General features: G+C 42.1%; 1 protein-coding gene across 3 annotated transcripts in view; it reads left to right on the forward strand.

Moving 5' to 3' along the window:
- The window catches only part of prex2 (phosphatidylinositol-3,4,5-trisphosphate-dependent Rac exchange factor 2), an 82690-nt gene that overhangs the window by 12111 nt on the left and 48718 nt on the right, over positions 1-21861 (forward strand). The window contains exons 2-14 of one of the 3 annotated variants that reach the window (XM_069513064.1): positions 4110-4181; positions 5230-5352; positions 7164-7268; positions 9267-9368; positions 10228-10389; positions 13199-13332; positions 13960-14063; positions 15490-15639; positions 16100-16241; positions 20258-20358; positions 20556-20588; positions 21293-21396; positions 21491-21540. In XM_069513064.1, coding sequence (XP_069369165.1) covers positions 4110-4181; positions 5230-5352; positions 7164-7268; positions 9267-9368; positions 10228-10389; positions 13199-13332; positions 13960-14063; positions 15490-15639; positions 16100-16241; positions 20258-20358; positions 20556-20588; positions 21293-21396; positions 21491-21540 — 1382 coding nt within the window. Of the gene's footprint in view, positions 1-4109; positions 4182-5229; positions 5353-7163; positions 7269-8007; positions 8132-9266; positions 9369-10227; positions 10390-13198; positions 13333-13959; positions 14064-15489; positions 15640-16099; positions 16242-20257; positions 20359-20555; positions 20589-21292; positions 21397-21490; positions 21541-21861 lie in introns of those variants that run through there. The other 2 variants (XM_020087850.2, XM_069513065.1) reach the window with 2 other exon arrangements.

The raw sequence follows: 21861 nt of genomic DNA on the forward strand, positions 1-21861 counted from the left end.
CAGAAAATGTGACATGGCTTTAAAATGCAGTGAAGTCTGTTTGTGAATCAGTGAAGACTGGTGCCCAGAAAGCACATCCCATGCCCAGGGAACAAAACGTGTCCCTCTGGAACTCAGTTGGTCGTTACGAGCAGGGAGGCAGCAGCCGTGGTGAAAGCTGGTGCAGTTGTTTGAAATTGACTCTGAACAATAGCAGGTCAAAATGCAGTATATGGCTGGACTACAATGGTCAATGTGTTTCAGATTTGCATTCTACCAAGTGTCTTTGAGTTTCTGCCCTTTATCTCTTTGCTTCTCTTCTTGTTCTCATTTACAATTTTTTTATCCTTTACATCATCTGAGTTAAAGATGTCGACTGTGCTGTGATTTCAACTTATTCCCATCCAAAAAGATCACTCAGATAGAAAGTTAGAAGTGACAGAATATCTGTCTTATTTTAGCCGTTTTTCCACATATGAATGCTGGACAATGTCTGAAGAATCAGGTCTGAGCCTTGTCCTGAGTCGGCCTTTCACACATGCAGCACACAACCAGAGATTGTCCATGTGAGACGTGTTGCAAATATTCAGTTGGGTTGAGGAGAGGGGTAGCGCTTCAGTAGAGCGGGCAGGTGACATGATAGAAATGAAATCAACAAGCTCACTCGTTCAGTGTGAATTTTCTGGACTATTACCTGCTTATATAAGTTTCACAGACAAATTTAAAATTTCCATTTCAGTATTCATACTTTGGCTCGATCAGACCTGACAGGGATTTTGTACAAGGGACCTGACAGACCAAGGCCCGTCCAGCCAAAGATCTGTCTGAAGTCTGTTGCTAAGTCTAAAACAATACATGCTTTAACTGCTGTAAAGAATTATACTTCGGATTCAGTTTATATGAAATTTATATTTATGAGTAACTCCAGAAAACATACAAAAAATGGGTCTGGACACTAACACTTCTGGAATTTGCCAGAAGAACACCGCAGGAGATTGTTCATGCACATATAATTCCATAAGGGGAGGCCACAGTCATATAGACGGGTTGTGCAACTTCTCTCCCGGTCACTTGTTTGAGAATTTTGGCCTCTGCCTTTATGGCTGACGAATTTCATCGTCTTTCCAAGTTGACATCTTTGTTGGCATTTGGCTCAGATATTTGTTTTCTTCCAGTTTTTAGATGCGTCAGTATGGCCATTCGCTCACTGTATTCTCACAGAAGCTCACTGTGACTCTAACTCGGACATTTGCGTTCCCACATACAGCCCCACCAAACAAATCCTGGATGAGATTTGTACAAGTAGATTCTACATTTAGATAAACACTAAATTTAGATACAGTGCCTTCAGGTAAACAAGCTGTGCGAAAGTTTAGACAGGCACTGTCCGAACCTGGAAATGGTGTTATATACACAGTCACCCAGGATACTGTTACTGTGTCCATTAATCCATTCGGACAGTCAGTCAGTCAACTTCCCATTCACTGTCTATGGAGCTGTTCCAGGATTAGTCTCACAACAACATTAACAAGGCGGACTTGGCCGCTTCTCCGGAGGAGTCTTGTCGTCTCCACAATGCAGATCTGAACCGTGCTCAATTAGCTCTGTCTAAGTAGAAGTTTTCCTACTTTTTGTGTGGCTGAATCAGTTCTCTGTGTGGTATACTAACCTCACAACTACATGAAAGAATGGTTTTAATTTTACACCCTCACTTCTGTGTGACAAAACCCAAACACTGTCTTATCTTTTGGGTGATAACACAATCACATAGAGTCCCTGCACTCCATTACACTGTGTGGTTTCTCTAATGCTACTTAGTCCTGATAAGCATCTGCAGTGTGGCTGCTTATATTTTTGCAGCAGAGCCCCCTTAGCTGTAGAGATGCTGGATAATTAGCGCCTTCCAGATTTAGAGATAATTTCCTGTCGGATAGACTCTTCATTATTAAAACAGAATTGATAGACTCCCTAATGAGCCCATGTTGGATGTCACACATCAACGATAGGAAGCAGGAGTTTTGATGCAAATTAGTGCTACTTCTGCTCAGCTATGGTCCTATACAGTAAGCGCTGTCAGGCCTTTGTGAGGGCCTGTCGAAGTCTGCTCCGTGTTTGTACATATTAGAATTGCTAATCAGATGCTAATGCTCGTGAGTGGCAGAGTTGCGAGGCAAGGCAGCTACAGAATGGTAATCAGCGTGGAGTTGGCCTACAACAAAGAAGCTGATTATTTAAGCCCCGCTTTTTTCCCCCTCCCACCGCAAACCCAGATTCAGGCATTCTCTTCTACACTTCCTTTTGAAGTGCTGCTTGACGTCAATACAATTTGATTAAGATGATTTCAGTAATTTCTTCCACGTCATGTTGTTTTGCTTAGAAAGTTAACAGAGCATTGACTGCGTAATTTGCTAGAGATTGAGAATTAACCACTGATTTAGCTCCACTACCTTTCCATCTGTTCACAGTTAATCAAATGAAACGTTTCGAGTCACAACCACTCACTTAGTTTTTTTCTCGTGTCAAAGGATAATTCTTGTCTGCTCATTAAAGAAAGCTGCTTACGTGCTTTGCGGTTGTATTATTCCAGCTCGCTCAGGTCAGGCTGCACTGGGCAACAGATGGCATTATGGCCCTCAGCGGAGCAGTAAAGCGATGCCCATGGGGTCAACTGCAAAGACAGATGCAACTTCTTATTGTGTACAGCGTCAGTGCACAAACTGTGACACTGACACTGTGACACTCAGTTTGCAGCTCCAACGTGTAGGGTCATGTGTTTCAGCAACTGCTGTTTTGATAGTTTGTGTCATGCTGCACCGTGAAATGAGTCTTTGTGCAGCTGTAGTGTTTTTCTCTGTCAGAATCTGTTGTGTTGCACCGCTGTCTCTTTGCCTATTATGTTGTCTTTCATGTTGCACTGGATTTGTGAGAGGATCCGTGCGATTGGTGACAGGCAACAGAATCAACGACGGGCCAATTAAGTCAGAAATTGAAATTTAACAGCCCTGCTGCTTTGTCTGTTCTAAATTGTGCCAACAATTTACAAACAAAACCAACATTTTATGCCTCACTTTTCTTTCATTTGAGTAATTTACCTTCAGTCTTATGCATTTTCAATTGTGTCATGTTTTAGCAGACAGATTTATTATAATAAAATCTAAGTGCACGCTTTATTTTACTTGGAGATGGAAATTAAACTGTGTGAGATGCAACATAAAAACAAATACCATTATAGCAACATAACACAAGTGTGTTTTTGTATGTTAAGCCAAGGACATTTTCTTTCTGCTGTTGAACTGTAGATTTGACAACAATTTGAACACTGGGGACTGTGTTTTTGTTTAACATCAAGATTGTTGACGCTACACTTATGAGCTTTGGAATTTAATTATCCATGTACTTTATATTTTATGAAAGTTTTGATATTCAAGCATTGCTTTGGATTTCATCAGACGTTCCCCCGAAGTGCATCACACACATCCATCAAAATCAAAGTTTGATGCTGCCACTTTGGTTTCCCCTGAGCTTCTTACTGAAGATGCATTCCTGTCAGCCAAATTGTATCCAAGCTTTGCATTCGCATAAACATAAAGATTCTTGTCTGGTACCTGTTGATGGATGCCTTCTTTAAAAAGCTCTCCCCTCAGGCAGACTTTAGAAAATAACTAATCCCTCCTTAGTCACATTTTACGAATACATTTGATGCGCATCCTCTTAATTTGCTCAGAAAGTGCCCTGAAGCATTAAATGGGTTGTCGAAGGCTTGTGCAGTGAAGCAGCCTGGGAATCATCATCGACAGGGACTGAGGAAAGTAAGAGCACTTCCCATCCATCTCAATTTGCACGCTGCTGGCCTCTCCAACTTGTCTCCAGCCACTTAACATTGCCTTTGAAATACCATGCGCTGCAATTATTCTGTTTTTTTTTCCATCCTGTGAAAAGATTGTGTTTCAGGTATCAGGTGTCCATTGTGATGTTTACCAATTTGCTGTGGCAGCAGCCGCATGCAAAGCCTCATAGCAGTGATCTATTTGGCCTGTCGAAGATACAAGCTATTGGTGACTAAAGTGTAATTTGATCCTGGGGCCAGTTTAACATTTTTAACTGTTGCTTTCCTTCTCCCCCCCCTTCAGGTGTTTCTACATCGTCTCAACCAGTACGCGGCCACCAAAATCGACAAGAACATCACAGAGGAAACGGTTAAGGTGAGGGTCAATCTGTGAGGTGTGGTACTGCATATTTAAGTTATGGAAAAACATCAAATGCATAGGACTTTTCTTCTGACACCATGCACAAACCATTATTTTCATATAGTAACCTGATCCACGAAAAGGCCGGAAATTGCAATGGAAGCTAATTAAAGTGTGTCCCATGTGAGCACCCATTGGGGTTCGCTTTTACCCTAAAATAGCGAAGTTCTGAATTGAGAATGAAGTAGTGGGCGATGCAGGAAGCAGCTGTAAATAAAATCTATTTATGAAGGATTCTGGCTGGAGGATAATAAAGGATGCTCTCTCACAGTGGGAGGGAGTTTGCTTATTCTGGAAGGTAAACACACATTCAGTGGATATTTACTGCATCTCCCGTGTTTTGGAAGATGTCTACTCGTGCTATGTTTTGTTTGGGAACATGCTGTACAGAGAGGCTTTTAGATAACTGGGGTCATTGAGCAGCAACAGGCTAAAACAGCTAAATGACATTCGGGCCTCCAGATTGGAAATGCATTGATCCCGTTTTACCAGATTTTATTTGCTGTTCTTTGTATCACAGGATTATTTTGGCCTCACAAACCCATAAAAGACTTTTGGTTTTCATGCTTGGATTTTATTTCACTAGCTTCCATGCAGTGTCAGCTCATTGTTTTTTTCCCTCTTTAATACCCACCACATAAGTGACATGAAAGGGGACAGAAGTCAGAACCACATGAAGGCAAAGTCCCCATCGAACAGATCTAAAAAATGTGTTCCTTTTTTTAGCTACTCTTTTAAAATCTCCAATAATGTCGGAAATCCAAAATATCAAAGACATCACAGGCCAACATGCCCATTACAAAGAAACCTCATTCTCTATTCCGTGGCCTCAGACATTCCCTTTGCCGAGCGCCACTGACCACAATAAAGCAGCAAAAGCCAAAGAATTGATTCGGGCAATCTAAGGAACTGCCCCTTTGTGTTGACAAATATACAAAAAAGCCATACTGTATATACTTAGTTGTAATTGTGGAAGTCTTGATGTGTTCTTTTTCTCTTGTAGGTTTTATTCTCCAACATTGAGGAGATTCTGGCCGTTCACAAAGACTTCTTGTCCATGGTTGAGGAGCTGCTGCAGCCTGACCCTCATGCTCATCATGAAATCGGACGCTGCTTCTTGCACTTCGTAAGGGACGCATGCTTCTGTGCAAACGCCGTCTCTTAATGTTTCCATGTTTTGCAAACTGAATGTCACCCCCTCGTTTTGATTATGATGTTGTCATTTTGTCTGAGCTCACTTGCATTGATGCCTGCTCTGTTAAGTTGCTTTCACACATGCACTGAACTCCGGATAGGCTCTTTGAATTTCCCAGAGGGGCTGTATGTGAGAATGCAAATGTCTCAGTCGTTGCCCTGCACATTCTCAGGAGTTCTTCCTCCAGGCCATCCCGGGGAAAAACTCTAGAGAATGTCCGAGTAAGCCCATTTCAGAATACAGCAGGAAAATGTCTATAGAATTTTCAGCAAGCGAATGGGCGTGTTGAGAATAACTGAGAACAACAGTAGAATATGAATATCTCTATAAAGATTTGAGAGCTTTTGGTGATGAGAGCCGACACTGGTGTGGAAGTGCAGTAAACAAAAACACGATTTCCAATGCAGAATTTAGATGTCATGTCCTGCCTCCTGCATGCTCTACCACCAAACCTCGCCTGAACGTTCCAGAGATTTTCCTGTTGTTGTGTAAGGACATTCTCTCATTCTTTACTGTCAGAGCTCAAATCCTGATACATCTTTGTGAACTCCTGAATATAAGATACACCACATGTTATCAATTCATCTCTCTGGATTACCCATGATGAGGCAGAGCACATGTGTGATATGCTTGATAGGGCTCTGATATACTGTTCTCTCCTGCTATATATCACATTTCTTTGATCCGGAGCCTGGAGGCACACTGGCATATAATAGGTTTCAAAGTCTAATAAATCTTACTATTTTTCTGGTAGGCTTTTGGTGGCTTCTCTTCTCAGGCTGCTGCTGATACAGGTGAATTAAAGCTGATTTAACAGCACAGATAGTACAGTGAGGCTTTTGATGAGATGACCGCATTGAGAAAATGGGACATAATTCAGAGCATAACTAAAAGCCCATGACTTATGACCATTATTCAGTCATGAATGATCATGTGAATAGAGATAAGATCCATAGAGATAAGACTTTTTTTCTTTCCTTTTTCTCTCTCTTTCTCTTTCTCTCTTTCCCTTTTCTGCAGCTTTTTTCTGAAGGTTCCTTTTCTTTGTGTTGATGTGTTGATGTACTTAAAATGTTCCAAAAAAGCATAACACAACCCGGCTTTACTACAGAAACACAAATAGGTGAAAACTAAGCCAACTGGACAGTGGTCAACTCTGACTTAAGACTCCACTCCTTCCTGTTGGACCAAAGAAAAATCAAACGCCCAGCGCCAAATAAATGTTCTTCATAAATCAAATTCCTAGAAAACGTAATTCAAGAAGAGAAGACACTGTCCAGTCAGTCGTATTGTGTTTTCATATGTGCTCCTGCTTGTTATGGTCATTATATCTCTCCACATTGCCATCTATGTCTTCTGAGACTGTAGTGACTTTGAAGTGAGTGATTTAGAAGCTGTGTGGCCAGCTCCTGCGGCTGCCTCTTAAAGACAAAGGAAGATGGATGTTATGAGAAATGCTTTGGCGGAAAGTTGTTGGTCATATGGCTGCAAGGCAGATGACAGGATACAATGGCAGCCCCCCCATACAATATATACATTATTTATTTGATGATGGAGATTAGAGTGTGGAGAAGAATATATACTGGCTGTGAATCACATAATTCTTATATATTGCCTTATCCAAGGTAGTTCATTTTTTCCATTTTTTTTCTTTTTGACTTTATCACCCTCTTTCTCTTGCTTTCCATCTGTAAAAATAATAATAGAATGATTTCTGTCTGTCTCTCTCTGGCTCTTTGCAGAAGAGCCGTTTCCAGATTTATGACGAATACTGCGGGAACCACGAGAAGGCCCAGAGACTGCTGCTGGAGCTCAATAAGATCAGGAGTGTCCGCACATGTTTACTGGTGAGAGAGGACTGTAAATGTCAACTTAATGTACAAGTTGTAACTCACATTCAGTTGCTTATAGTCTGTACACAGTGATGAAGTAGATACAGTCTCAGAAAGTTCAGTATTCAAATCCACATTCAAATAGATTAAAGATAAATAGCAAATTTTCACAAATTAAATGGAAGTTTATTTGTTACAATGGTGATTTTGAATTGATGTGGGTTAATTATAACTGGGCTCAGATTCCAGGAATTTGGGGCCCATTGAACCCTGAGAATCAGAGTAGAAATCTGGTCTGGAGATGTTCGATGTTCGGCCTAGATTATTTGGTAGTATGAGGGGTTATAGAGCCAATCTTTAACCTTCCAAACAGCCCACAGAACCATAAGGGCTGGAACCACAAAAGCCAATGAGAGCGACAGAAAGACTGGATCAGCTGAGGGAGCTGCCAACCAACATTCTGAGGCTGTCCTCTGATAGCATGCTACTGTTGTGTGTGCGTCTTTCGGATTATTTTCTCCTCCACTCATTTAGCCTTCTGCTTTTGTTTATTTACATTGGAGAAAATTGTCGCACCACGCCAACACTCCAATTCCTCTCGAATTCCTCTTGTGAAAACCCACCGCCTCTTTCCCTCAGACATACAAACACACTGTGACCCACACACGGCAGCTGGACAGTGTAAAGCTGTGTACTTTATGTTCCACAGTGTCTGACAGCTGATGTGACTCTGCCTGAGGTGTGGGCGGACTCCCTCTTCCTGTCCCGACACTCTGAGACACTTTCACTGCCACAGGGGAGCATCATGTTGCGAGAACAAAAGATGACCACATCCCCACTACTGGCTCGCTAAACCGTGTGTGTGTGCACTAGGAGAGGTCAAGAACACTCTCACCATTTTTATTTTTAGTTAACTTTTAATTGTTGTCTTTGACAGTTTGTAATTCTAGTCCTTCTCACTCCTTTTCCTCGGAGCGTCACACACTGGCATCACCACACCCCGTCACCCCTTATGTTTTAGGACTTCCATAAAAACAGAGCGCTTTGAAATTGAGATCTACAGCAGAGTTACAAACCGGGGAGAACCAGAGTACGACCACAGACTTGTATTGATTGACCAGTCCTGTGGTGAAGCACGTGACCTTTAGACTGCATTTAATGGAGTGAGAAATGAAACACACTCACGTCCATATACTATACACAACATCAGAGAAGAGTGGCCACAAGATCTCCATGTCTGATTTACTGTCGGTGTGTGCCTTTAATTTGGGAAAACGGAGGGGCCGAGGTATTAATTGACTTTGATTTAACGGGGTCTTTATAGCCTCAACCTTTCAGTGACCTAACCTTCCATCAGGGCTGTATGGGTATCGTGTTACTCTCCGACCTGCATCTATTGGCTAATATACCTCAGGTCACCTCCCAGACCCTGTGATGACCAGGGTGGGGCTACCGCTAACCTCCACTAAACCTCTGACCCAGTGACTGCTGTTAAACCCGGTTTGTTGTTTACAGTGTAATTCAGCACCTCATCTTGATTTCAGGTGAGAGGGGTGAAAATGGATGTTAGTAGTTGACCTCATAACCATGTAGGTCAGTGTCACTTTGTTAAACAGAAGTTAGACGCTTTGTTTCTGCTTCATTTGAAGATTTGGCTCGTCTCTAGGAATGCTAGTTAGCTAAGGTTAGCATATTAGCAAGACAAGGTTTGACTCTTAGTTGATGCTATACATCTGAGGGTTATTGAGCCCTGTTTCTGAGGATGCTAGTCAGCTAATGGTAGCATATTAGCAAGACAGACAAGCCATTAACTGGGCTGACGATATGATGTGATGAACTCCCTCTTGGTATAGTTTGGCAAAAACCTTTATCTGGCCAACTCATGCAATTAATTCACCACAAAAATAGAAAATAAAAGTGGGAACTCAATTCCAAGAGTGTTAGTTCTCTTTACACGCCTCACAGCGTCTAGCATCAGTCATGTTAAACCTCCTCTTCTCTCCTCTCTTGCAGAACTGCATGTTGCTCGGAGGCAGAAAAAACACAGAGGTGCCACTGGAGGGTTACCTGGTGGCTCCTATTCAGAGGATCTGCAAGTACCCATTGCTTCTCAGGGTGAGTATGGTCTTGTGCATGCTAACCATTCACCATGGAGATACCACGCCCTTGTGCCACCTCTGTAGGGCACCTTCTACCCCTTTTTTCATCCACCACCGCCTAGTCATTAGTCAGGGCTGTCCCGTCCCATTCACATCAACCTCTCCCTCGCTAATGAAACACTAGTCTCATATTCTGACACTTCCCTGCTTCAGTTCCCCGGCGCAACCACATCGTAGAAATAACACAAGACCTATCATCACGTCCTCAGCCCAGCTGCGCATTCAGACGTTTTGACTGGGCCCATTCATACCTGCACTCACATTTTTTTTGTTTAGCAATTTCCATTTCCTGACGTGAAACGTGAGCGAAATGAAATGCGCTTTCAAAGGCTTGTTCGAGTCATTGATCCGAGCCGTCCTGTGTCATTCATCTTGTTATGATCTATTAATTCACCCAAGTGTTCTCCAAACAGCCAAGAGTGCAGGAACAGAGATGTAATAATAATAAGGGGGTAATCTGATGCGCTGCCATTTGAAGTCTTCCAGCTGTCGGGGCATCCTTCTCTCCACACGATGAGAAAGATTACCATCAGTGGCTGAAGATATATCCAGAACAGCATAAATCAGCCCTCTAGTAACTGACACGCTGAAACTGTGTTTAGACTATAGATGCAGAGATTGCCATTGCTTTTATTTGACTGCAGCTGGCTGTAGCAGAAGTTTTCACTCAGGAACTGGTGACATTTTCTTCCAAGCTTTTCATGCTGTGAAAGTAACAATTAGATACAGATTTGCCACATATTTGAGTTGATGTCCTTTAAAAGTCATTCAAGGTAATTTCTGTCTGCACATATGTTTTTTTTTTACATACGCAGGAGTTGCTGAAGAGGACTCCCAAGAAGCACAATGACTACGCCCTGGTGCAGGAGTCTCTGCATGTGATGAAGGCTGTGTGCTCCAGCATAAACGAGGCCAAGAGACAGATGGAGAAGCTGGAGATTTTGGAGGAATGGCAGTCACACATAGAGGGTTGGGAGGTGAGCCTCGACAAAACTGCACACTGTGTCTTATTGTTTAGTTCTCTCCCAATAAGTTTGCCTTAAGTAGCTTTATTGACTTCTTGTCGTATTATTCTGTTCCCTTTAACTCGAACAGCTGTGCTTACCCCTGCCAAACCCAGAGTTCATGACTTATTTAAAGCCACTTTGCCCTATGCCAGCAATTCTACAAGAATTCCAAGTGGCGTGACTTTTGTAGCCTTTTAAGCCTTCACGTTCGCTGCGAGAACAATGACTTGTATTCACAATGACCAAATTCTTTCCGCCTGGATGAGCCTGCAGTTAAAGCAGTAATGCTTTGAGGTGACTGATTCAATCATCGTCAGGTAGGCCGCACATCTCAGCCTTGGAAAGTTGCCTTTTAAATTAGTTTCCTTCTGCATTTTAGGATACCTTTAATAAGGGGTCAGTAGGCCTAGTGCTGGTTGGGAAGAGAAAACTGTGGTGGTAATTTTGAGGAAGGATGAGATGCTTGTGTAATTGACCCAGCTTCATGCAATGAGGCTTCCTGGACACATGCAGACAAAGAGATGCTGTCAGTGTTGACACAGCTCCCGACTAAGGTGTAAGGAGTAAAAGATTGTTTTTACTGAGGCTTTCGATCCAGATATGAGTAAGACAAGATTCAGCGGAGCCTGATTTGACTTCCTCACATGTGTCCGAGTTGTTTTTTCTGAATGTGTTGTTTTTGGATCATTGTCAACATTACAATGTTGTTATAGTAGTAGTATTACCAGGACATTTATCTAGCTTTAAGTCTGTTCTTTTTATCTTTCAGAGTAAAATATACTGTAGAAACATAAACATTTAGCCAATGTTTATGAAAAAAGACATATTGAAAGCATAAATATACTATTGATAGAAAGAAAACAGACAGATAATGAGGAACTTATGTAAAGTCAGGGTCTCATTTATCAAATACAAGTGGTAATCTCATTATTTCTGCTTATTAGTTTCAAAAAATAAACGCTTTTACATATATACACACATAATCTAAGAATAAGGTGATTCGACTGAGGCTTAGTGTTGGGTGGGGTGACACATCTTGTACTCAACACGATCCTGGCTGCAGCCGCTCTGCGGTTTCTCCTCATTACTTTTATTAATTGTTCGCATTAGCTCATTCTGGAGCAGGACCCTGTAACTGCTGCACGCCAGACCCTGCAGCCCTTCATGAGATGGAGCTGAGAAGGAGCGAAGAGAAAGCATATGGGTGAAAAAGGCGAATGAGCTGAGTGACAGTTGCATCTTGCATTTCTGTGTGGGTGTTTTTGAGGAACGACTGCAGGATGAGGAGGATTGTGAGCACTGCTGTTTTTTCCATTCCCGCTCCTCCGCCCGGGCTGATTGCTTGTTAGTGCTGACCTGGGCCACAGCTGGCCGCCCGCAGGGCCTCCTGGCAGGTTCACCTCGCGTGGGAGAGACAGGGCGATGGCCCGTCGTGGTCACCACGGCGATGGCTGCCAGCATTTGTCAGGGCGGTGATTGCTAGTTTAGGTTAGTGTTGGAAGTGTCTGTGTTTTGTCACTGTACCGTAGAACTATGTTTGTTTTAGACCAGAGAGTAGTAGTTTGAGTTGTGGTTCACTTCACACTCTCGTTTAAGTTAAATTAGTTCTCTTCACATCTACTTAAAGTTGTAGAGATTTAAACTTTTCACTGAACTTTTCCTTACTAACTAATGGCATTTCCTGTTTAACCATTTCCAATTTTTCATCCCCTGCTGTAGTTGTACTTTCTGCCTATAAAAATAGAGGGTTGAAATTTAGAGATGACTGATGGTTTAAAGTGTTCAAGTTTTAAAATGAATACACCCTGTTGGAGCTTTGGCTTGGACCAAGGTTGATGTGAAGAATGACAGAAAAATGCTGCAGAAAGACCGAAAAATTAAATAAAGAGGCTTGGAAAGAATTTAAGGTCTGTCCTAAACACATATGAAGCACAAAGGGAAAGAATTGGATATATTCTGTTGAGAAAATGCAACTACATAGTCTGGACCCGTGAGGACCTGGTGAGCACACATTACTGGCTGCAAATTAGTTTAACATCTGGTCATGGGCTGGGGAGTTAAAAGGCCCCTGAAACAGCAGGAGAATTAAAAAAAATGTGGAGGAAGAAATGAAAGAGATAGAGGAATCGACCGGGGAATCAAGAGGAAGGGAAATAGAGAGGAGAAGGAGAATAAAAAGGGTGAGGAGAGAATGAGAGAAAAAGTGGGGATAGGTTTTGGCTCGCTGATGTATCCAGCAGGAGGAAATGCTTAGCACATTTTCCGGTTCTGTGCGCATGGGAGATATTTTTAGCTCAGAAGGGCCCGATCGGACGGGGTACATAAATTCCCAGAACAGGCAAGGTGAGGGAAATGACAACACACTTAATCACATGCAGCAGGAACCCCCAACCAATATGGTGACCAGGCGCGACAATGCAACGCATGGGCTTGACTGCACGGGATGTTATTCTATAGAAGCTATTAACAACTGCACATTTTAAAGTCCCGCCGCAATCTGCTCTGAGGAAGCAGGGAGTGTTTTCATAGACCCCTGAGAGGTAACAGGAAAGGCTAGGCTTTGTAATCCCTTCTCCTGTTCAGACACTGTATTTGAAAAGTGAACAGTATAGAAGTAATTTGTAGAAACTTTCTCTTATTGTGAAAAAAATCCCAGTGAGGTTATTTTGTTGTTAGAATGACATATTTTCTGCATTCCCTTTCAATCCTGTCGATCTATATCCAAGCATCTGTTTTTTTTCTGTCTGTTTGATCTTTTTGTCCATGTGTCTATTTCCAGGGCTCCAATATCACAGATACGTGTACGGAGATGCTCATGCAGGGCATCCTGTTGAAGATCTCAGCTGGGAACATACAAGAGAGGATTTTCTTCCTGTTTGACAAGCTTCTGGTTTACTGCAAGAAGAAAAACAGGTGTGTGGGCTCTCTTTTTCTCACTGCTCCACCCACAAAATCCACAAAGCAGAAGATAAATGCAAAGGTTAATTACTGTGTGTATTTTTTTAAGCGACAGAATAAAAATGTGTTTTTCTTTTGTGCTAATTTCTTATTTCCCTCTGCCTCTGTACGCCTACAGAGCATGGCTTTCATAAATAATTTACTGCACCAGTTTTTTCCTTTAATTTTGTGGAGCAATACACTGTGGGAAGCATTTAAATTTTTTTTGTGAGAAAGAGTTAAAAGTCACCAGAGTATTTGGTAGTTTTAAAAAATTGGGGAAACAGGGACATGTGATTAGTTTAGGTTGGCACGTCTTGTTTTCCCAGTAGACCAAATTATATGAAATTCATACTATGATTAATGCAATTTGAGTAAGGAAACTAACTTATTGCTTAGGATTGTTGAAATGTCTACACATCATTCACACATTCAAACAGATCCCTTCAACTAGAAAAATAAAAATAAAGTTGCCAGTAACATTTGTCACCCTGAGCTTAATTTCAATAACCTCCTCACTTAATTAGATTTGTACATATGGACAAACATCATATGAAATAACATGATATGATTAAATCATGCGGTTGTTTGTCTTTTTTTAAGGCGTTTAAAAAACAGCAAGGCAGCCACAGAGGGTCCTCGCTACCTGTTCAGAGGGAGGATCAACACCGAGGTGATGGAGGTGGAAAATGTGGACGATGGCACGGGTGAGTGCTTCTGTAGAAGGAGCCAACATTTATTTTGGACAAATAAATGTTTGATTTGCTTTCTCCCTGTCTTCGTTCCCTCGCTCTCACATCCTCATGTTTTATTTCAGCGCTCCTGGCAGCAGGAGTTTAAAAATATGCCATAATTACCCACACAGGAAAGTTGACAACACAGTCCTTGGCCTGAGATGGTGCACGACTGTGTGATTTTTAAACTTGGATCGCCAATTGAAAAATGAGATTTACCTATAAACATTTTTTAGACATCTATAGTTGCATATCCTTGGGTATGCGCTGCTGCTGGTACTCGGTGAACTCGAGCGCTTGTGTCTCTTGGCCTCACATAGCCACTGATTATCATTTATATTTGTAGAAGCCATCATTTCCTCTGCTGCAGGCCTAGTTGGGCAGTAATATTGGGTGTTTTTCGGTGAGAGATGGAAGCGTTTGAGAAGGGAGAGGATGGATAAACACATGAGGCAGGCGGCGGTGCAGTAACTCGTGGGTGTTCTGCTCCACAGGCGGCCGATCTCAATCTGAAATGCAGGGCGACGGGTATTTTAGCTGAGATTCCTGTGCAGTGAAAGCACTACAACTTTTTCCCAAGCACACACTTGCTGCCTGAGGTCGACAAACGCCCTCAGGGCATGTCATATAAAGGACGCCACACTGTCTGTGATTTAAGACGTGATGTTAATTCATGATTGTAATGGCATGCCTTTTGTTACACACTGGAGGAGAAAAATGGAGGTCGGCCAGAGGGTCAAGGGTTCACTTACTCGAGTTTTTGACATCAATGTCTTCATACAGCATGAGCGTAGGCACGGCAGGCGGTAAATCAGAAGCAGCGGTCGGCTTTGCAGGAGTATTCTTAAGAAAATAATGAAATAAGGCTGATGAATGGTTCCTCCCCTGCATTCGTGTCCCCTTGTTTATCTCATTAAAGGAGAAGAGTGATAATCGATAAACCTCTCAATAATGAGGGTATGAGGGCTGGCACAACATCTGGGAAGAATGAGTCCCCAGCTAGTGTTTGCTCCAAGATATAGAGTGATATCTCAGTTGTTATGATGCATGTTGTTTTTGGCCAATAGATCATATAAGGAGTGTTTTTATCTATTTCCCGCTCTTGGTCTTGGTTTTCTGTGAATCAAATCATTGGATCCTCATATGTGCCCCATGTTATTGCTGCGTTTAATGCGGTAACCTTCATTTTAATGTGAGCCCGACTTCCCAACAACTCTGTTTACAGTGTCAGGATCAGCAGCGACCACTGAGTGATGGCCCTCCCTTTCAAAACGACTCTTAAAGTTAAATGAGTGAAAAAAGTTGATTTGCTGTCGTTCCACCCCTCAGAGGGAGCTTTATAAAAACTAGAGTAAGTCGAACTCTTGTCTGTGCGCTCTTCTCCTCCTCTGCCTCACAGCTGACTACCACAGCAGCGGGAACATAGTGAACAACGGCTGGAAGATCCACAACACGGCCAAGAACAAGTGGTTCGTCTGCATGGCCAAGACCCCAGAGGAGAAGCAGGAGTGGCTGGAGGCCATCATGAAGGAAAGGGAGCGAAGGAAAAGTAAGGAGACGTTTCAGTGTATCAGTATCAGGGTGGGGGTCTGTTCACTTTTTCTTTTTTTCTTTTTAACTAAAACTTAAATTACAGAACGGACAATATATGCTGTGCTAAGAAGATCATAGCAAAGCAACTTAAACTGGATATTTAAAAAAGGAATAAATCTCAGCCCTGATTAGTATGTGGAGGAGATTTTAGGGCATTAGCACATAATTTCTCTACAGTGAGATTGTGTACATGATAAACTCCTCACAATGTCAGCCATTAACCTGACTAACCTGTCTCAGACCATTGGAAGACAGACACTGAGAGGCACTGCTAATTATCTTGTGGAATTAGCAGACATTAACCTTCTTCGTCTAGTAATTGATGTCACATCTAGTTTAGCTGAGTGCAAGATTATTAATGTCATGATACTGACAGGCTCTTTGCACCCTTCATCCCTCCCTGCTCTGCTGCGTAGGTCTGAGGCTCGGCATGGAGCAGGATACGTGGGTGATGGTGTCAGAGAAGGGAGAGAAGCTCTACCACCTCATGACCAAGGGTCACCTCATTAAGGATCGGAAACGCAAGCTCACCACCTTCCCCAAGTGCTTCCTCGGAAGGTATGGCTCCTGTCGCTAATCTCGACACTTTGGTGTGTCCGGTGAGGAAGTGGCAAAGTGTTCAGTCCTTGCGGTTTCCTTTGTATCACGAGACTGAGATACAGTGTGAAAATGTTAGGGGGTGAGGTGAGTGTTAGACTGGATGACTGAGCCTCTCAGATGAACCAGAATAAATACCCGTACCCAGTTCTGTGTATTTGTTCTACTTTTTATCTCATGTAAAATCGGCAGTGAGGCCTTCAAGAGTGTCAAGTGCTGATTAAGAAAACACTCTTGTAATAGGGATCGGTTTCTCCATCCCTGGTTTCATTTTTAAATTGGGAAGGATTTGTAAAGACAGCAGCTTGGAAGAAGAAAGCATTCACTGCTTTTTGGTCGGGAGACTGTGTTATGTATATCTTTCTTCTCAGTCATGGGAAAATCTAATCCAGACAGATTTAGCCCATGAATCTTATTTAAGGATTATTGGTGTGGCGTCTGGGGACGGATTGGCCATTGAATGCGGGTCATAAATCACAGGGAGTTATCCCTGTGCAGCTCAGCTGACTGCCCGCTCTCGCCCTCGTTCATGTTCGATTACAATAAACTCTGTGTTGAGGAATCCGTGAGGTAAATGGTGTAGAGGACCTGTTAATCCAGAAGGCAGCTGTGTGTATTTGTCACATGTTCATCATTAGCGTGTCCTCGAGTTTTACACCTCGGCACTTCTACATAATAAACCCCAACTATCCTGCATTTGCTGCAAGGTGAGAATATTTACTGTAAAGGGTGCTTTGATCAAAATCCCATCCTTGAGCTATTTTGAATATGCATGAGCTTCAGTTTGCTTTTATCATGTAAGATGTAGACGTCTTGGTGTCAGAGTTTCCCGGCTTTATCACATAGGAACATATTTAATTAATGCTTAAATTTAGTTCTAGATCTACTGCAGTCTAACTCAGAATCAAATATTAAGGCGACACTACCACCCGATCCTCACACTGTGATACAATATTCTTTTTATTGAGCCTGAAAGCTTTTCATAAGAAATCTTGATGAGATTGATGGGTTTTCTTGCTTTCCCTAGCAGGGAAAGCACAGGAACTTATAAACTCAATTCTTAGATCCATTCTTCACAATATCGTAAGCCCATGTGGGAAGCACAGCCTCTGTGAGACTGAGAAGGTGACAGAGCTGGATCGGGGATAATAAAATCTTCAAACATCTGGCTGCAGCCCGAAGAGCTCCCCATATTTGAAAATGAAAAATGCATGTGTAACAGCCAGTAGTCTTTTTATAGAGTGATGACACCATGCAATTTTAAAATGGGTTGGGTGTTATTAAAGCTTGCCTCCTATCTTGACTTTTGAAATCACAAATTTGCCTTGTAGACACCCCATCAAGTTTTTCATTTGTTTAAAAAAAAATTGAAAGCAACATTTTGAGTATAGTAATAACCACACACAAATTCACCTTAGTTTAAACAGGCCTTGTTATTTCAAAATCCTTGTTATTCTAAAAGCATGGACAGAGAAAAACCAGTCGGACATAGTTGTGGCCAAGTTACATTTCATGGCGGTTTGGAATGAGGAGTTACTTTCTCCTTTGGTCTGCGCAGAAAACACCAGAACCCTTGCGGTCTGGAGGAGGAATGGATCTGTCAGCTAAAAAGATTAAAAGGATCAAACATTGGTCCTATGGAGGCACCTCATTGAGTCTGAAGAGATCATATGGTGAGAAAGCAGCCCCAGAGAAGCACGTTTTGGAAACCTATCCCTCTATTTACAACTTGGCCGACACCTGGATGACCACGTGTGAGTGAAAAGACATCCCGAGCCCCTCCATGTTTCCCCTGGTCTACCATGATTTTGGAGATGATTACATGTAGGCGTAACTGTTGAATTAGAACCAGCATGGTATGTCTCTGATGAAAGCCACATTGCCTATGGCTTCAAGTCAGCCCACTCCCTCCATTGTGAAACTCTTTCTCTCTATTCTCCTCATAGTACTCCTCGTTTTTTTGTTTTTTTTAAAGCTGAGAGCTATTTCTGGGTCTTGAACTCCTCCCCTAAAATGGTACAATCTTATTTGTTGTTTGGTTTCCACAGACAGTGTAATTCATCAAAGAAAATGTCTCTGACAGCCACCTAAGCTTCTTGATGCTTGACCATTTTAAACAGAAAAAACAAAAGAGATTCAAAGGGTTTGTGTTTTCTACATATGACAGACAGTAGTGTCAGCTGATGAAACGCCCTTCAAGAGCTCAATGAAAAGGTTGTACATCCTGTAAGAAATGCCCTTTTCCCTTTGTCAGCTTCTGCTCTTTCTTTTTGACATCAGTGGGAATACAACGTTTACATGATCAGCATACACAAATGATGGATTTAAGCAGAACCTGAATAGGAGAAACTAGGAGATATATACATAGGTCAGTTACTGCACTGATCAAACACCAGATGATATGTCTCTAATGTCCGAGGTGGTCACTAGCATCTGCTGGTGATTGGCAACTTATCATCAAACTAGTGTGGAGGACCTTCAAACGTACAAGAGATATTCACCATCTTGTCCTATGTTCTAAAAAAAATTAAATTCTAAAAACAGTAGCAATAAGCCTTTAAACAGGAGGAAACTACTTGTAATGTTACATTGCTTTGTCCAAAGGAGGTAACACAATGCACTACCTGCACCTCCTGTCTTTAGTCTGTGCAAAAATATCAAGAAAACACTTATAAGCTATATGCAGACATCTCTCATGTAAAATAACCCAAATAACCAAAACATGTCCTGAATTTTTCGTCTTCATGTTAGAAATCAATGCTCATGCTGGGACGCTGGTTGACAGAATAAGCTTTCAAAGGCTGAATTTAAGTTAAGTGAGTTATTTTCCTCAGAGACTAAGCCCCAACAGTCATATTCTGAAATGATTCATATTTAATGAGGGTCTAAACAATTGGGGTGTATGATTTGCTCAATTTCTTCCAGACCCACATGTAGGTTTCAGTGGCTTGAAACTGTTTATTGCCCATGTGACCCTAATCTGCCTGAGGCCCTGAGAATTCCATCGTCCAAACTTTCAGGGTGTTTTTCCTTCCATGGTTAAGGTACAGAGGTTGACGACCTGACGTTGTTATGGACTTTTGTTGTTCCCCCTATGGTTTGTTGCAAAGAGTAGAGACTTCAGGAATGAGTGGTTAAAGAGTACAAGATGTTGGGGGTGGGGTGTTTTTTGGTCAAATGTTCCCCTGAAAAAGATTCTAAATGGCCCTGTTGGCTTCACACAGCCCGGCCGCCTCTATCGTGGCCTGGAAGGGAATTCCACCGAATTCCTCTGGTGCTGCTGGTCGTGTTTGTTTGACTTTTGTGGGGAGACAGGACATAGAGGATGTAATCTGATAAGCTACTGCTTCTCTGCTTGTTCTTGTTATGTTCATTCCTCTCACTCTTTTTTTTAAAATTCGTCTTCTTGCTCTCTCTCTCTGAGTTGCCGCCTGTGGGAAGAACTAAATTATCGAGAATTATTTACCACTTAGCTCGTTTGGGCCATCAGACGATTGGATGCTGTGTTGGTCGACTGTGTGGTTGGTTTGTTTCCTCTTGTAAATGATGCAGTGCATCAACAACATGATGGATGAGGAACTTATCATGATCCAATTAAATCCTTTGTGTTAGTGGTGCAGTGTTACATCCCATTTCTAAAATAAGTAAAGTTAAATGAGATAAAACAAACCAACTAAAGCCTCCTGGTTGATTCATCAAACAAATGTTTCAGTAAATAAATGTACTGTTCATTTGACCAAGATTCTGTTTGTTGCTATAATCAAATCAGTTTCGATTGAATGCTTGTGTTGAGTTCTGGAATGATGGAAAAGGCCATTAACAGAATACCAAGGGTAAATTTAAGACTATCTCCACTGATCACACACAGTCTCCTTTTATGAAGTGAAGGGATTTCCCCCATGGGATTTTTGTGTTTGTGTTATTCATGCGTGAGTATGTGTGTTCATATGTCAGTGTTGTGTTATGTGTTTCCCCAGTGAGTTTGTGTCTTGGCTGATGGAAATTGACGAGACAGGCAACCCAGAGGAAGGGGTGCACCTGGGTCAAGCTCTGCTGGAGAACGGCATCATCCACCATGGTTAGTTCAGTTTTATTTCCCTCTCTGCTCAGACCTGCTTCATCATCCTTTGCTCATCCACATCTAAAACTACAGACTCATTTTCTTTGTGCCACACGTTGTAGAGCATGCAAATGCTTAGCACTGCCTGACAATACTCTCCTTCCCCGGCCGGAGCCTTCAGTATAGATACAGCTGTCTCATTTATGTCTTAACAGGTATCCCATTTAAACACTTGACACAATGTTTAGGTAAGGGATTAATAAACATTAATCTCTCCTTACTGGAATGTCTGTGTAATATTTGCTCAGTGGCTGTTCTGTGGCTTTTACTAACAAGTGTGTTTAGTGCATGAGGTTTAAACTGGCTAAAGCTTTGCATTTAGGCTAAATGATGCATACTGCTCTGCGTTTATTATTTCCTCAAAAGAGTATAGGGCCCCAAGCCAAGTTGTATCTTAAATCACCCGCGGTGCTTTATTGCTTCCTCGCAGAGAAATGAGATTGGGCTTTAAATGTTCCTGACAGAGAGGAATAACTCTGAGACCCTCCGAGCTCTCTCGCTGTGCTGTTAGAAGTCCCCATGTGAAAAACGATACAATATCTTTTCATAAAAAACCTTTAATGGAATCCACACAGCTGCGGCCAAGAATACAGATCAAATTTTTATTACTGTTTAGAGGTTCTTGGACAGATCTTCAACAGAGACCCCTTAAGCAAGAGGAGCGGGGAGCTTTGAGTAGCTCAGTTATCTGTGACCACTCTGAGGTTTGAGTTTTCAGCTTGTCTGGGAAGCTTGTTTCTCCATGCAGCCCTGCTTGACTTGACCATGTTTTCCTATCCTTTCAAATTTGAAGCGAGACAAATTATTTTCCCTCAGGCTTTGGGACTTTTTCACTTGTCTGTTCTTCCCTTCCTTTCTGAAACCTACTTATGTTTTGAAATGTATTTTATAGTCACAGACAAACACCAGTTCAAACCTGAGCCTGTGCTTTACCGCTTTCGCTACGATGATGGCACCTACCATCCCAGAAGTGACATGCACGATGTCATATCAAAGGTAACCACACCACAGCTGAGTCGAATGTAATTAAAATCACATTTTAAACAGATATAAATAATAACCAAAAACTCTCTCTATTGCTTTTTTTTAGGGTGTTCGACTCTTCTGTCGCCTCCACAGCCTTTTCACCCCTGTCATCAGGTGAGCAGCCATTTTCTTTTCCCTCTATAGTGCAACTGAGCCAGGTTCGGCCCCAGTAGCTTAGCATCTGGCTCATTCTGCCAAAAATATCTTTGCCACTAAGCTACCACAGAGGAGAAGAAATATTACGATGAACTATGAGCTCATTGTTTTTAAAGAGAAACTGACTAAGAAGGGGTTGGCACAGATGGTGATGGAGTGCAGCAGGGCCTGTGGGTGATCCAGCTTGGCAGGTTTTATCTGCCCGGTCTCGAAACACAGATGTGGAGAAGATTGAGTCTCTCAGATGCTACAAGTACACGTGGGATGTGGAAAAATGAC

The sequence above is a fragment of the Paralichthys olivaceus genome, chromosome 17 (assembly GCF_024713975.1).
Source record: "Paralichthys olivaceus isolate ysfri-2021 chromosome 17, ASM2471397v2, whole genome shotgun sequence".
NCBI classification, from domain to species: Eukaryota; Metazoa; Chordata; class Actinopteri; order Pleuronectiformes; family Paralichthyidae; genus Paralichthys; species Paralichthys olivaceus.